Genomic DNA, 14,630 nt, shown 5'->3' with positions numbered 1-14,630 from the left:
AATAAGAAGTCAGTTTTCACATCTCCTCCCTCCCCATGTAGGTTTCCTGAAAGACATCTGTGTTTCATCAGAATTTGGCATTGCTGTTGTAATCAGAACTAACACTGGCCAGTTTCTGCAGGTCGCTGTCAGCCAGCTAAACAATAGATTAGTAGAAACAGAAGTTACAATGTATGAAGAAGTGGGTTTTTTATCCACGAAAGCTTATGCCCAAATAAATCTGTTAGCCTTTAAGGTGCCACCGGACTCCTCGTTGTTAATGTGCGAACAGTGTGTAACAACACCATCAAGACTGTCCCCTGCCCAAGGCTGAGGGCAGGATTACTTAATACTGTTCAGTTTTGCTGTATTTTTATTTGTTCCTTTTCTTTTTACATATTAGTTAGATTTTTTTTCATTTGCTGTGGAACGGTTCACTTCAGTAGGTAGGTTCGACTGGGATCATTGAATCATCTAATGTCAAATTAAATACACAGCTTCAAATCAACGCGCTTGCTTGCACGCAGCTAACTGAAATAACCATGGTGTGTGCTAGACGCAGACTTTTACTAAAACAACTAACAATCGATGCTAGAGAGTTTCTCCAGCTTGCTTTCTGTTTTCTCCTAATCAAGAATTCACAGTTCAGTTAACGGTGTATTGGATGATATGGAGCAGCAGAATTTAAAATACCGATTGTTTCTGTAATCAGCATGATACAGTTGTTGGAAAACCTAGGCTGGGATTTTCAAAGCTGTCTAGACACCCCAGGCCCAACCAGGTGTATCAGGGGAGCCTTCCACACTTGCGGGAGTGTCCAAAAGGCATCTGAGCCAAGAACAAGGTGGCTGTCCACTCTGGGGAAAGGCCACACAAGTTGTGTCATGTCCACCAGACTGGGAGCTTGCGGGATATTCCAACTCTGTGTGTGCGAGCATTAGAGGAGAGCACAACAAGAGCTGGCCATGGTGAAGTTAAACCACCCGAAGCAGTGGAAGTCTGGGCTGCATTGCTCCTTGGTGGCCGAGCTGCAGAGGCAGTGTGTTGGGAACAGCAAAAGATGTCTGCTGGCGGAGGTGAAGCCATCGCAGCTTCTGGCAAGCAGGGCATTAAACCCCCTGCCCGGTTAGCTCCCCAGGCCCTCGGGGGCATATTGAAAAGCCTGGTGTTCTAAACCAGCAGCAAGGACAGGGGGTGGGCGGGGAAGATACGTCCTCAAGAGCCTCCCGTATGTTCTAGGTCTTCCTGCAGCTTGATCTTCTACAGGAGTCGCAAGAAGCTGTCTCTTGTATATTGGGACTCCGGAGTCTTTTAACCCTTTCCTTTGCTGTCTGACCAGGGCTGAAGGAGACGGTACTGCCATTGTGGATGCAAAATAAACCAGCGCCCGGACTCAGTGTGCAGATTCCTTCCCAAGCCACTGCGCCGAGTGGCCTATTGTAACTAGGCAGCACGGCTATGAAGTGTCCCATTCCCCCACCCATTAGCCATCGCCCGCAGAGTGTAGCACTCACTCCAGGGCTTGAGCTTCTCTCTTGCTTGTTAGTTCTCAGTAGCATAAACAGCCCCCGAAAGAGGCTGTGTCATGACGATAACCCCTCAAGTGGGCTAGTCCCCAAGTGCTAAGTATCTCTGGGTCTTAGCAAATCTCTTCCATCCCTGTTCTCTGTGATTCTAGGACTTCCGTAAAACTCTGCTGACCCTAGAGAGGTAAATTTAATAAGGCTGTCTGAGGACCTTTAGGGCCGGCGCTGCCAAAACATGGTCATGAAAGAGAGAAGCCAATATCAATGTTTAATCTAAACAGGAGGAGCTAGTGGGTGTCTGTGACCTTTAATGTGGTTGCAGTCGGTGGGCAAAACCTGTGGTTAGTTCAGTCTTAATCAGAATGTTGCTCCATTGAATAATGGTTACAAAAGTTCCAGGGCTGTTCATAGTCCCTGAATCACGCCAACCTAGAATGCTTTACAGAGAGGGCGGCATCTGTGTTACGAATATATCATGATTGTGTTTTCTTTCTCTAAAACAAAATATTGCGAGCACTGCTCAGTGTTTTGCTGTTTTGTTGCAGACGTAAATCTTGAATACAATTTAACCGATGAGTATTGCAGGCATCACTTCTTGGTGGGGATGCTGCTGAGGGAAACGGCTCTTGCTCTGCAGGATAATTATGAGATCAGATTTACAGCCATCACTGTGTTAAAGAATCTGTTAATAAAGCATGCGTTTGACAATAGATACCAGCACAAGGTAAGGCATGACTATTTTGATGATTCAGTGTGTCTTGGGGTGCGATGCAAAGACACACAACAAACTTTTGGTTTTGCAGAGTTCATTAGTATTTTATTACTTTTTAAAGACCCATTCGGAATAATTGACAGGAGCTTTACTGTGTTGTGGGGAAAGTTTAAGATGGAAATAGCTTAATCTTCAGTTAGTTATTCCCATTGGTTTTAGCCATATTGAGCATTAAGGTGATAAGGCCTTGATTCAACAAGGTACTTAAGCATGTGATTAGCCATGGGCTACCTAAAGTTAAGCATGTGCTTTACTGGACTAGGATTTAACTTAACATCCTCGTATTAAATATGCAGTAATATGAGGAGAGAACCAATCTCTATTACTCTAAGATAGCTTGATGTTTTTCTAACTAGTCGATCTCACACTAAGATAAAAGGATTTGGGTGAGGTTTGGTTTCAGATGCCTACATTGTGTTCATGATGCCTTTCTTACTCCAGTGGTTTTATGGTAAAACATTTTTAAACGTTGGAACTATCTTCCCCATGACTTTCCTGTCACTGATTTCTCAAATGCAGGATTTCTGCCAGCGTAACTCCTCTCTCTTTCGGGAGAATTAGATAGTCAGCATTTGGTATCAGGTTTGTTTTGCTTCTCACTGATCTCTGTTGACTTCTGTAGTTTAGAAACTCTTAGCTGCAGTGCTCAGTGGTTGTCAAATCATGTTGTAATAATCATTGAGATTAAGGAAAAGATCCCTGTCCCTTCTCAGTGCAAGATAAGGGAACAAAAGCCACAACTCGTTAATTCAGTGGCATTTACTGGGTACTCAGTGCTCTTGCAAATCAGGTCTCTTATTTAGAAGAAGGATGGTCTAGGGCTTAGGGTGCAGCCGGAGTCAGGATAGTAAGGTTCAATTGCTTGTTCTGCCACATACTTCCTGTGTGATGTTGGGCGTGTCACTTAGCCCTGCTGTTCCCCATCTATAAAAGAGGGATAGTAATATTTCCTGCCTCATAGGGGTGTTGTGCAAATTAACATATTAAAGGTAGTGATGGAGCAGTAGCTAACTCTTTCTAGGCTATTGCAATCAGCAGGGATCATCATGGAGAAGCCGAGGAGCTTAACTGTGTCACCCACATTTGAAGAGATTGGTGGTTATCTTAACAGTTTGTGCACTGATTGTCTTTCAGAACCAGCAGGCGAAAATAGCCCAGCTGTATCTGCCACTTGCTGCATTGCTCCTAGAGAATATCCAGCGAGTGGCTGGCCGGGACACCCTGTACTCCTGCACGGCCATGTCTAATTCTGTGAGTAACGCTACCTGCACCGAGGATTGGCAGTTCTCTTCCTCGGGATTTCTAGCTCAAATAGAGCAGTCACCATCCAAGTGTCCCTGTGTTCCCCCTCTTCACTGGGCACCAAAGATCCATCTCACTCTCCCCTTGTCTCGGGGCTGATTGAGGCTCTCCCATTCTCCACCGTACGTGATAGAGCAGGGCTTTCCCTAGCTTAAGCACTCGCCACCAGACCAGTCTCCTTGAAGTAGGTTTATTTGTCCGAACATAAGCACACTCCACACAAAAACAGTTCCTTGGCTTGCCCTTTGTCCTAGTGTTTCACAGCCTCCCCTCCGAGGGGTCTGTGGTAATCCTGCTCTTTCAGCTTCACTGCCAGTTCTCTGCTCTCAGCCATCTTTGCTTCTCTTCTGGAACACCGGCCCCAGAGCCACCTCCTTGGGCCCCTGGTCTCTTGTCCCAGGAACCCACCACCAGAGTTAGCGCCACTCCTTTGTGGTTCCGCTCCCCCGGCACAACCTACCCCAGCCACTCTTCCTCCTCTTGGCCTCCAGCAGGCCTTTCTAGTCCCAGGGGTAGCCCTGCCCCCTTGAACTGGCTCCATTGGGCTCACCTGCCCTGACGCAAGAGCACCGGGCCTGGTCTTCCCACGGGGACCAACCCCACCCTTCCGTTAGCTCTGTCACCCTACCCGCAGTTTTTAGTATGTTTTGCCGGTAGCCAGCTCCATTTTGCTTTATAAACAAATAACTGCACTCTCTTTTCCGTAGCCCAGTTTGATCTCGCTTGTTTTGTTCCTTTCACGTTCCTTTTCTACTCTGATATCAATCTCTCTGCACTGCTAGGTGAGATTGCTTCGCCCTTTCATTTGCAGTTTATAACATTCTTTTGAGATCTACCCTACGCTTGAGGAAAGTGGGTTGTCGCCATGTGTTAATGTAAAACCATGTCCTGCTCTCGCACAGATGTGGATTTACAATGGGAGTTGTATATCCATATCTGAGTTTGGCCCCAGGATGAGCTCAGCCTTACAAATTGTCCCTGCCCAGTTATTCAGGGCAAGTAATTTTTTTAGACTGGCAAGTAAAATATCAAATTTTTAGAGCTGGTCAACATTTCAACAGAAATCTTGGGGAGAAAAAATTTGACAAAACTTTTGTTAAAATGTTTTACTAGTCTTTGAGCAGCTCTGCCAGTGTTTTCATCCTCCTGGCAGAAGTGAGTGAGGAGATTTTTTTTTTTTTCTTTTTAGTCACACTAGATATTTTTCAGCCCACGTTTTCAGCACTGATCGAGTTGGTGATCACTGTTCTACTTTGACATTGCTTTTCCATCACACACCTCTCCTGTTGTTTTGCAGGCATCCAGAGAGGAGTTTTTGTGTAATTTTACATCCCCCTCAAATAGATCGGGTCTAATTGTGGAGAACGATACAGGTAAATGAGTTATGTAAAGTGTAATTAAAGCATCACTAGCACCAACTAAAAGCAGCTGGTGGAAACAAACAGCACTTTCCTTGTTTTCTTCCAAATGCACAGCAAGGAAAGGAAGGAGACCGGAGAACAATTACTCAAATGTGGGCTGTCCTCTTCATCTTCAATGGGCCAGAGTTTTAAGTGATTAAAAATGGCAGAATTCTGCTCCATTCCTTGCCCAGAACAATAGTATGCCCACCCTTTGGGAGGGACTTTGTGTCCTTAAGGTTACCAAGGGCTAGATTTGGCCGTGCTTTGACGGAATAACTCTGTTGAAATCAGTAGGACTGCTCGTGGTAGCAAGGGTCTGTCTATGCAGTGGTCAGAGGTGGGATGCATGGAGCTCACGGACACATACCCACCCTAAATTCAGTCTAGTTAGCATAGCTGAAAGTAGCAGTGAAGACCCGGCGACGCAGGCTTCGGCACAGGCAAACAACGTGGGGGGCGGGGTGTGTGTGTGTACGTACACTTAGGGTCCCAGCGGATTTGTACAGCCTTCCCTGAAGGCCTGAAGTATTGCCATGGCTTCCCTGCCCTTTTCAGCTCTTCTAGCTAGATTAGAGCTAGTGCAGGTCTGCCTCTTGGGGCTGGGATCGCCTCTCGAGTTGCAGTGTAGACATACCCGCAGTGTCCTAAGCGTCGGTATCGTAACCAATGAGATTACTCCAACGGGTGATTATTGCTAGATGGAAACTTTTCTTAAATGTTTATAAACGACTTTGTTCTTGGGGGGAAGCTACGAGAAGTATTAAAAGAATAGATTTCCCTCATTATGCTCAGGAGATAGGTGGTCCGCTAAACTCTGCAGTCCAGCTAAATTCAGCGGGAGCTGAGAAAGGGCTGGTGGAACTGAGCCATTGTTAATATTAAACAGTTATCAAATCAATTGCCAGAAGAGTCTGACACCCTTACTCACACTGAAATCCATGGGACTACCAGTGGAGTAACGCGTTACTCAGTGCGAGTAAGTGGAACGGAAGCTGGGCCAGAACATGACACTACTATTCTGTTAAACAACTGCTTAAAGGTTTGTAAGTCTTTGTGGACACTCTGCCTGACCCTTCTCAATTCTTTCTGGATTAGTCGTTGCTCCAGGGGCACTCAGATACGTGCCATTTGTTCTCTGCCGGTCATGTATCCATCCGCGGGCATCTTTCATGAAGCCCCTTCCCAGCGATATGTAGTCGCTAACGGTGCCTTTGTGGGTTTGTTCTTTTTCTTTAGGCTATGGTACAGCACTTCCGAACGGCCACAGTATGAAAAGGGAGGACTCGAAAGGATCTCTGAGTTCGGAAGGGGCAACGGGTTCTCCTGATCAGTGCAACACCGGGGAAAACGTAATGCATGTGGGATGACAGAAAGCAATAGCACATTTGGGCTGTTCAAAAAAAAAAAAATCACCATGTTGATCATTCTCTTGCAAACCAGTTTTAAAGCAAACAGAAAATGATACTTGTGTTTTATAGAGGTCAGACTAGATGATCTAATTGTGCCTTAATCTATATATCTAAAATACAGTGAATGATTTATAAAAGGTCAAAGTCAGAATTCATAGGGAATGTTTCTACTCCCTGAGTAGAAACATTGGCTGTCCACATGCACACACACATCCTCATTGACTTCCGTGGGTCATTGCACATTTGACCAAGGCCTGATGAGTTCTGTATGTGGACTGAAAGCAGAGCACCGTGGTGTTTGCCTGCCAACGATCGTCACTTTCAGGGGAGAAGACGCTGAGAGGACACAGCTGTAGGAAAAGCAGCTCTGTTTAAAAAGCAGCCACCACCTCACTTTGCAGGAAATAACGTTGGTCAAATGACCCAGGGAAGAATGTGGCCCCAAATTTTAAGAATGCAAGTTCCCTGCCTGAGCCCAAGTTGCATGCACAGAGACTGGGGATTTGTCCCAGCTTTCCTGTGACCAGCAGGCATTTGCACATGTACCTGGGGCAGACACGGAATTGCTACGTGCTCTTTTAAAAATACAGGCCTCTGTGACTAAAAAGGCAACAGGAGCGAGCTCTCGGAGCTGCCACCGGTTCTACTCGTGCATACTCAGAAGGGAGTCTGCAGAGCTTCTCGGTGGGAGAGGCGGGGCCTGGTGAAGGTCCAGTATCCCCACCAAGAGCCCTGAAGCCCCAGTTCTGTCAAGTACTTGAGCACTGAACCATTCCTAGTCAGCCAAGTATTACGCTTGTGCATAAGTTCCATTGGAGAGAACATCCAACTCTGTTTTGCAGCAAGTAGTGTTGGTATTCGCACAGTTCTTCTCGAGGGACCCTTGTTAGCCAGGAGTCCTCTTTGTTTTTCAGAGTACCCAAAAAATAGTTCTCTGTTAATAGACGTGATGTACCAGGGTTCAGTTTTCCAGCAACAAAGGTGCATGTCTTTAGAGCTACATGGTATAGTATGTGGAATGTTCTCTGATGCCATTTGTGCACCTCCTGTTTTCCAGCACTGAGTCGTGTGCAGATTTAGTAGGTTGAATTTGGCACATACGAACAGCGTGATGCTCATTCTGTGTTGTGCAGTGACTCATGTCCCTAGCCTGTTCCAGAATCAATCAGAAACTAAAAATTTCTGTCCATTCTTTATGAGCCTGGGGCTCAGCTAAAAAAAAAACAAACCAAAAAAATCCCTGTGTGGGGCTTCAGCCAGAACTGACTGGCCCAGGGAGCTGAGAGGGTGTGTGCAGTTCCATTCTGCACTCGGTCCATGGCAGGGATCGTTCACTCGTCATTCCCCTTCAGTCAGCCGAGACCCCGGCAAGTACCAGTTCCTGCCCGTTCTCACAGTGGCTTGGGTGACATGGGAACATCCCGCCCCTCACACGCAGATTGCAGCCACCAGCATATTTCACCTCGGCCACCAGTTAGCCATCAGGTGGAAGCAGCCTCGGGTCGGGGCAGCTTAGGCTACATTCAAAGCAGGGACCCGGCTCTCTGTGCTGCAGGATGGTTTTCTAACATGTATTTTTGTGGTGATTAGAGCCGGAGAAGTTCCACGAGGAGTAACGTGTCCCATCACAGTAGGCTGGACCAGTATGAGATCAGGAGTCTCCTAATGTGCTACCTCTACGTCATTAAAATGGTCTCTGAAGGTTAGTGACACTCACCGAACTGTGTGCTTAGGGAGATGGGTCTGCTCCCTACCACAGCCCCTGTATGCCATGGCGTGTAGCAGCCGTAAAGGCGAGGGGATCTCCCCCAGCACAGAGGCAATGCAGGGCCACCAGAAGCAGCCATACACTTCCTCACCTGACAGGCCCCGGTGTGGGGGGCAGGAGGGGACGCCCCCAGTGCTGCAGAGATCTTGGAGATTCTGCAGTGCTGCCCACAGGTAGCCCTAGAGAGGCTGCTGGGAGTTAGACACTCTCTTCGCCCTCCACCCAAGGTTGTGCCACTCAGACACCAGCATGGACCCAGCGTCTGGTAAAGCACCGTTGGTCGGATGGTCTCCATACCGTATATTGTAGCAGGGTGCGTTGGGGCATCACAGAAGTTACGTGCCCTCTGTTTTCATTGGCTGGCCCTCGTGTTACCAGAAATGTACAGTAAGTGAACTCATTTCTGGGGGGAGGGCTGCACCTCCCCTTGCTAAGCCCAGCTGTCTCCCACAGTCAGCTGGGGCTGCCGAGGCCTAGGACTAGAATCAAGGGCTGCGAACTCCAGCCCTTCCCACACTGCTGAGTTGAGGGGGGAGCAGAGGGATCCCAGCTGGAGCTTGGTTAGGTAGAGGAGCTCCCATCACAGGAAAGAAGACGAGCCTGCGGGTACCACATCCATGACTGGGGAGACAGGCAGATCCCAGACTTGCTCTGCTCTGTCTTATTTCATCATTTTCAAAAATCCATCTGTGGGGAAGGTGAGCATCTGACCCTGACTGCAGGAGGAGGGCAGCTGAGGGGCTGTTCCCCTCCACGGCTGGAAACACGTTCACTGCAGCTTCCTGCCCCATTGCATTGGACGAGCAGGCTTGGGCAAAGGCCTCCAGGGAGGTAAAGAATCAAATGGCCAGTATGAAAAAACACATGGTTGTGTGGCTGCAAAGATAGATTTCCATGGGCCACTGGTCACAGGCTGATTTAGCCTGCAAAGACCCCCTGTGACGGTCTTAAATGTTATACATTCTTAGCGGGTTTGTTTCATTTTCAGATACACTTCTCGCCTATTGGAACAAAATATCACCCCATGAGCTGATAAATGTCCTCGTACTTCTGGAGTAAGTATCAGGAGATTGTATCTATGCTTCGAAGTGTGCATGATACGTTTGTTATATAACATAGGTAGGTAAAATGAAACCATCCCTCCATGCACTGCACACGGTACATGCTCCTCCGTTCCACACGAGATGCAGCTTACCAGGAGGTAGAAAAGTCTTTTGGTATAATATTGCATCACATGAGACATGATCTAGGATCAGCCATTGCAGACTGTAGGGTAACAGGTAGCCCCGTGAGGCCAGGCTGGCAAGCTGACTGTGATCAGCACTGATTCTGTGCGAAGAGCGTTCCATTGCATAAGAGCAGAGAAGGTGATCGCATCAAAGGCCCTGGAAATACCAGCACGGTCTCACTTTCTATTGTGTCTGGCGGCACAGATGGGTGAGTAGATAGGAGTGTGTTTGGAGGGGCTGAGGGCCTACATGCTGAGCACAGGTTTAAAATACAGACACCCAAACCCACGCACGCAGACATGTACTGGTTAAAGTGAAACAGCTCGGTATCCTTCCTGACATTTACAATGTTTTTCTTTCTAGAGTCTGTTTATTCCACTTCAGATACGCAGGGAAGAGAAATATAGCCAGGTATAGTTCTCTTTTTGCTAGTGGTTTCTTCCCCCACACCACCTGCCCCATGGTGGCTACATGAGAATGAACAGGGGAGCACTCATGTCCAGTGCGGAGAGGGAGCTGTTGGAGAGCCCTGCTCACCCCGTCCAGGGAGAGGAAGTGCGGGGCTTCCTTCTGCTTTTAGCAGAGAAGGGAAGCTACACTTCTCTCAGTGGTCTCACTTTTCCTCCGGCTCAGCAGAGGGCAACTTCAGCTCTCACTGGTAAAGCTCAACTTCCCAGCCGTTTGTCTGATCCTTCCAGCCCTTGGCTGAGATTTATTTTTATAGATTTCTGCTAGAGTGAAGCTGCAAGCTTTGAAATACAAGTGGTGGTTCTCAGTTCACACATCTGGCTCTGGACCTGATGCTTGGAGGTGCTGCAAAGCTGGTTATTCTCTAGTTTTAGGGACACACCTGCCAGTGGGGCTACTTGGCACAGTGCTCCATTGGGCAAGCAGGGACAGGCCATCCCTGTTGGTTTTTTTGTTGCCTGCCCCAGGTGCCACTTTAAGCCCTCCTGTGTGTTGGCATGAGCTTAACAAGCAGATTGGACTCAGGTCTCCCTGCTTCACACTCCAATGGTAATGATGCCAGCCCAGTGCCACTGGCCCATCCCAGTCTGCATCTTGGGTTCTCCTTTCAGGGTTCACGATGCCTGGTTATCAAAGCATGTTGGAGTTGACAGGAAGTCGCAGACAATGCCTGCCCTTCGCAGCAGGGCTGGCCTCATGCAGGCCCGGCTACAGCACCTGACCAGCTTGGAAAGTTCATTTACGCTCAATCACAGTATGTACAGAGACGGAGCTGGTAACGTCGGTTGATCGTATTAGACGATTGCATGCTGCCACTTGTGACGTCACTTCCCTTTTGTTGCGTCAGGCTGCTTGGCTTTGCATCTTTCCACTGATCCCCTCGCTTCCCTGCAGCCCTTTGAACTGCGGGGAGTGGCAGGGGCTTCAGGCCAAAGGGTGTGTTAAAAATCACCCCTGTTTAGTCTGTAGATGGAATTTTCCTCTTCCAGTCTCGCTTCCGCTTCCTGGTTGCCAGTAGGGACAGGTGGTGCTCTGGTGTCAGTGATCAGAACAGACAGGAATGCTGCATCCTGCATGGCGTTTGGCCATTCGCCCCGTGCAGATCCCCAGCACAAGGCCAATGCCAATGGGGCTTACGTGGGATTTAAGTGGGGTATAGGCCTTGTATTGGCCCTTCTTCATGTGGGTGAACTTCACCCCTCCCCAATGAGAGAGCCTGCCCCGCTTCTGCGCCAGGAATCCAGCTTGGAGAGGCAGCTGTTGGACGGGAAGTGGCAAGAGGCCACTCACAAACTTCCCTCCGTGTGGTGATGAAGCTGCCCTTGCCTGCTGTGGGTAAGGTGAGTACCTGCTGCATTTAGGTCTCAGGAGGGCTGGAGTTATAACCCTGTGTGTGCCTGAGCTCCACACTTGCATGTTGTTCTGGAGGGTTCCATCACTTTCCTTTACTTCCTGCTCCCAGATGCTGGCACTTCAGAAGCAGACATTGTGCACCAGGCCTTACTAGAAGGCAATACGGCCACAGAAGTTTCCCTAACAGTCCTGGACACCATTTCTTTTTTCATCCAGTGTTTCAAGGTGAGCATTGAAATCAGCATTGTCCTTTGGTGTATTGCAGACCCCCAAAACAGTGTCAGTTTGAAAACCTTGCGTTAGACTGAACGCTCTCACATGTAAATGTGCTTTTCCTTTCCGCTCACGATCATAAAGACGTACCACACAGAAGTATAGTGCAAAGAAGGAAAACCCAAGCTGAGTCTTAAGCATTTATACTTTTATTGACAGAGCTAGTTCAATAAAGTGAGTAAATGTATCCGGCTAGTAGACATGTTTAGGAATTCAAACAAATAGTAAAAGCCAAGAACTCACGCAGAGTATTGCCTATGCTTTGTGTAGTTGGTCAAATACTTCTCTGGGGCCAGATCCTAGCCCATGTAAAAAGTGCTACACAACTGTACCAGGATGTCTGTGATACAAGCTTGTTATTTTTTTAAGAGGTGTGGTGAGAGACATAACAGAAAAGTGGTTCAGCTTTTGAAGTGACTTCTGCAAATGTGGTAATATCATTTGACTTTTTATCTAGTGTAGAAAACAAAATCTCTGACCAAATAATATAGCTTTAGGGGGACTTCCCGTTTTTCTACCATCATTTGTCTGTACCTATTTACCCAAGTCGCTGTAGAGCTGCTATTTGTCTGGCTTAAGAAATAGCATATTCTGTTAGGCATGGGTATCCCAGTCACTTACAGTCCTCCTTCGAGTGCTTGCGCATGTCGATTCCATTCTAGGTGTGCGCAGCCACCAGAGGGGGGTTTTGGTGTAACTGTATCTGTAGGGTTGGCTGTGGCGCCCCCTGGAGTGCCGTGCTCGTGCGTTGGTATATTAGGTGCCGCTGGCTCTACGCCCTCTCAGTTCCTTCTTACCGCCCGTGGTGGCTAGTCGGAGCGCCTTTCCCTTGCCTAGCAGGGGTTACCGGTTCTTCTACTTCAGCGGCCTGTGTCCGACTGATCTTGTTGGGTAGCAGAAAACCCTCCACCAGAGTGACCTACCTGGCCAAGTGGAAAAGGTTCACATGCTGGACCTTGGACCAGGGTATCCGGGCCGAGCAGGCCTCAATGCAGGCAATCCTAGATTATCTTCTGCACCTCAAGCTCCAGGGGTTGTCCCTGTCTTCAATCAAAGTCCACTTGGCCGCTCTTTTGGCCTTCCACCCTCTGCTCCAGGGCAGGTCAGTCTTCGCGCATGACATGATGGTTTTTGAAAGGTCTGGAGAGTCTCTACCTGTACGTCAGGGATCCCATCCCTCCCCTGGGACTCAACCTTGTGCTGTCAAGGCTCATGGGTCCCCCCTTCAAACCTCAGGCTCCATGCTCTCTTCTTCTCTCCTGGAAGGTTTTGTCCCTGGTTGCGATAACATCTGCCCACAGGATCTCTGAGATCAGGGCACTACTTCAGAGCCACCCTACATGGTGTTCTACAAGGACAAGGTCCAGCTGCGGCCACATCCAGCATTTCTGCCCAAGGTAGTTTCACAGTTTCATACAGGCCAGGATGTATGCTTACCTGTCTTCTTTCCAAAGCCTCATAAATTGGAAGAGGAGCACAAGTTGCACGCCCTGGACATCAGGAGGGCACTTTCCTTCTACATTGACAGAACTAAGCCATTTCACAAGTCGACACAATTGTTCTTTATGGTGGCAGACAGGAAGAATGGTACCTGGCCCAGGTGCTGATTCAGGATATCTGCAGGGCCGCTACCTCGTCCTCCATCCACACCTTTACATCTCATTACATGCTTACCTAGCAAGCTCGAGAGGATGCTGTCTTTGGCAGAGCAGTGCTGCAAGACCGTGAACTCTGAGCCCACCTCATAGAATCGTAGAATATCAGGGTTGGAAGGGACCTCAGGAGGTCATCTAGTCCTACCCCCTGCTCAAAGCAGGACCATTCCCCAATTAAATCATCCCAGCCAAGGCTTTGTCAAGCCTGACCTTAAAAACTTCTAAGGAACTTCTATCACCTCTGTAGATACTGCTTGTGAGTCACCTAGAATGGAATCGACATGAGCAAGCACTCGAAGAAGAAAAAACAGTTACCTAACTTCTGTAACTGTTGTTCTTCGAGATGTGTTGCTCATGTCCATTCCATTACCTGCCCTCCTGCCCCTCAGTCGGAGTTGCCAGCAAGAAGGAACTGAGAGGGTGTAGGGTTGGCGGCGCCTAATATACCAACGGATGAGCATGGCCCTCCAGAGGGCTCAACAGCCAACCCTATGGACACCGCTAAGGCAAAAATCTCTGATGGCTGCACACGTGGGCGTGCACACACCTAGAAAGGAATGGACATGAGCAACACATCTTGAAGAACAACCATTATGAAAGGTAGGGAACTGTTTTTTTGAGGCACACACGCTGGGTTTTTCTGCAGAATGAATTCTCTCCTTGCTTTCCAGAATCAGCTCTTAAACAACGACGGCCATAATCCACTTATGAAAAAGGTTTTTGATATTCATCTCGCCTTCCTCAAAAACGGGCAGTCAGAAGCAGCTCTGAAGCACGTCTTCGCTTCCCTGAGAGCTTTCATTAGCAAGGTAGGTGCAGAGGTGACGCGTGAGGCAGTCCTGTGCCCTCGAACCTTTACATGGTGCCTCCCGCCCCTACTGACGCTTACGAGATGTCTCTGGGTAGGTGGGGCAGCTTTAAAGGTTCCGGTTAGAATTCATACAGGTCGGGGGGCAGGAGGGGATGGCCCTACCGCAACCTTCACTGCCGGCCTGCACTGCTCGGGGGAACCTTTAAAATAGAGATTCTTAACTAATGGAACAGCAAGGCCAGATGAAGTCATCTAACTTTAAACAGCGGTCAGCAATGTACGGACACTCATCAGGGCTGGGTAAAATAACAGGGACATCACCAGGAGCTAAAGAGGCTGTCCTGACTCTGACTGAATGTGCACAAGTGTGGGTCAGAAGTAACTCCATTGACCTCTGCGGTGTTCCCTGGGTCCTGTAAGAGATCTGTATCAGTCCCACCAAAACGTTGCTCTTCCTTGAAGCATTTGTGCCAACAGGCAGCGTTAAAATGAGTTATCCGCAGGGGTGGGTCTAGCACTCAGGACCTGCTGCATCTATGGGAGGTAGCATCACGCTCACTTTCTCCGGCAGCTTTTTCAACATTCCAATAGTTCTGTTTTGCACAAAAGCAGCCCAAGGTTGTGTTTGAACACAGCAACTTCCTCCCTTCCCAGCCAACTGTTATGCAGTTCAAATGAACAG

The 14,630-nt window shown here is 48.3% G+C and overlaps 1 protein-coding gene across 8 annotated transcripts in view; it reads left to right on the top strand.

Moving 5' to 3' along the window:
• The window catches only part of DOCK11 (dedicator of cytokinesis 11), a 132,138-nt gene that overhangs the window by 83,477 nt on the left and 34,031 nt on the right, over positions 1–14,630 (top strand). For all 8 annotated transcript variants that reach the window (XM_078854289.1, XM_078854285.1, XM_078854286.1 and 5 more), the window contains 10 exons: positions 2,051–2,229; positions 3,412–3,528; positions 4,877–4,952; positions 6,219–6,331; positions 7,982–8,093; positions 9,148–9,214; positions 9,752–9,799; positions 10,468–10,610; positions 11,319–11,434; positions 13,809–13,946. In XM_078854289.1, coding sequence (XP_078710415.1) covers positions 2,051–2,229; positions 3,412–3,528; positions 4,877–4,952; positions 6,219–6,331; positions 7,982–8,093; positions 9,148–9,214; positions 9,752–9,799; positions 10,468–10,610; positions 11,319–11,434; positions 13,809–13,946 — 1,109 coding nt within the window. The remainder of the gene's footprint in view (positions 1–2,050; positions 2,230–3,411; positions 3,529–4,876; positions 4,953–6,218; positions 6,332–7,981; positions 8,094–9,147; positions 9,215–9,751; positions 9,800–10,467; positions 10,611–11,318; positions 11,435–13,808; positions 13,947–14,630) is intronic.

Source organism: Lepidochelys kempii, chromosome 9 (genome assembly GCF_965140285.1).
Source record: "Lepidochelys kempii isolate rLepKem1 chromosome 9, rLepKem1.hap1, whole genome shotgun sequence".
In the NCBI taxonomy this organism is placed as follows: Eukaryota; Metazoa; Chordata; order Testudines; family Cheloniidae; genus Lepidochelys; species Lepidochelys kempii.
The sequence above is the reverse complement of the archived record's forward strand: the minus strand, read 5'-3'. Positions and strand labels throughout refer to the sequence as shown.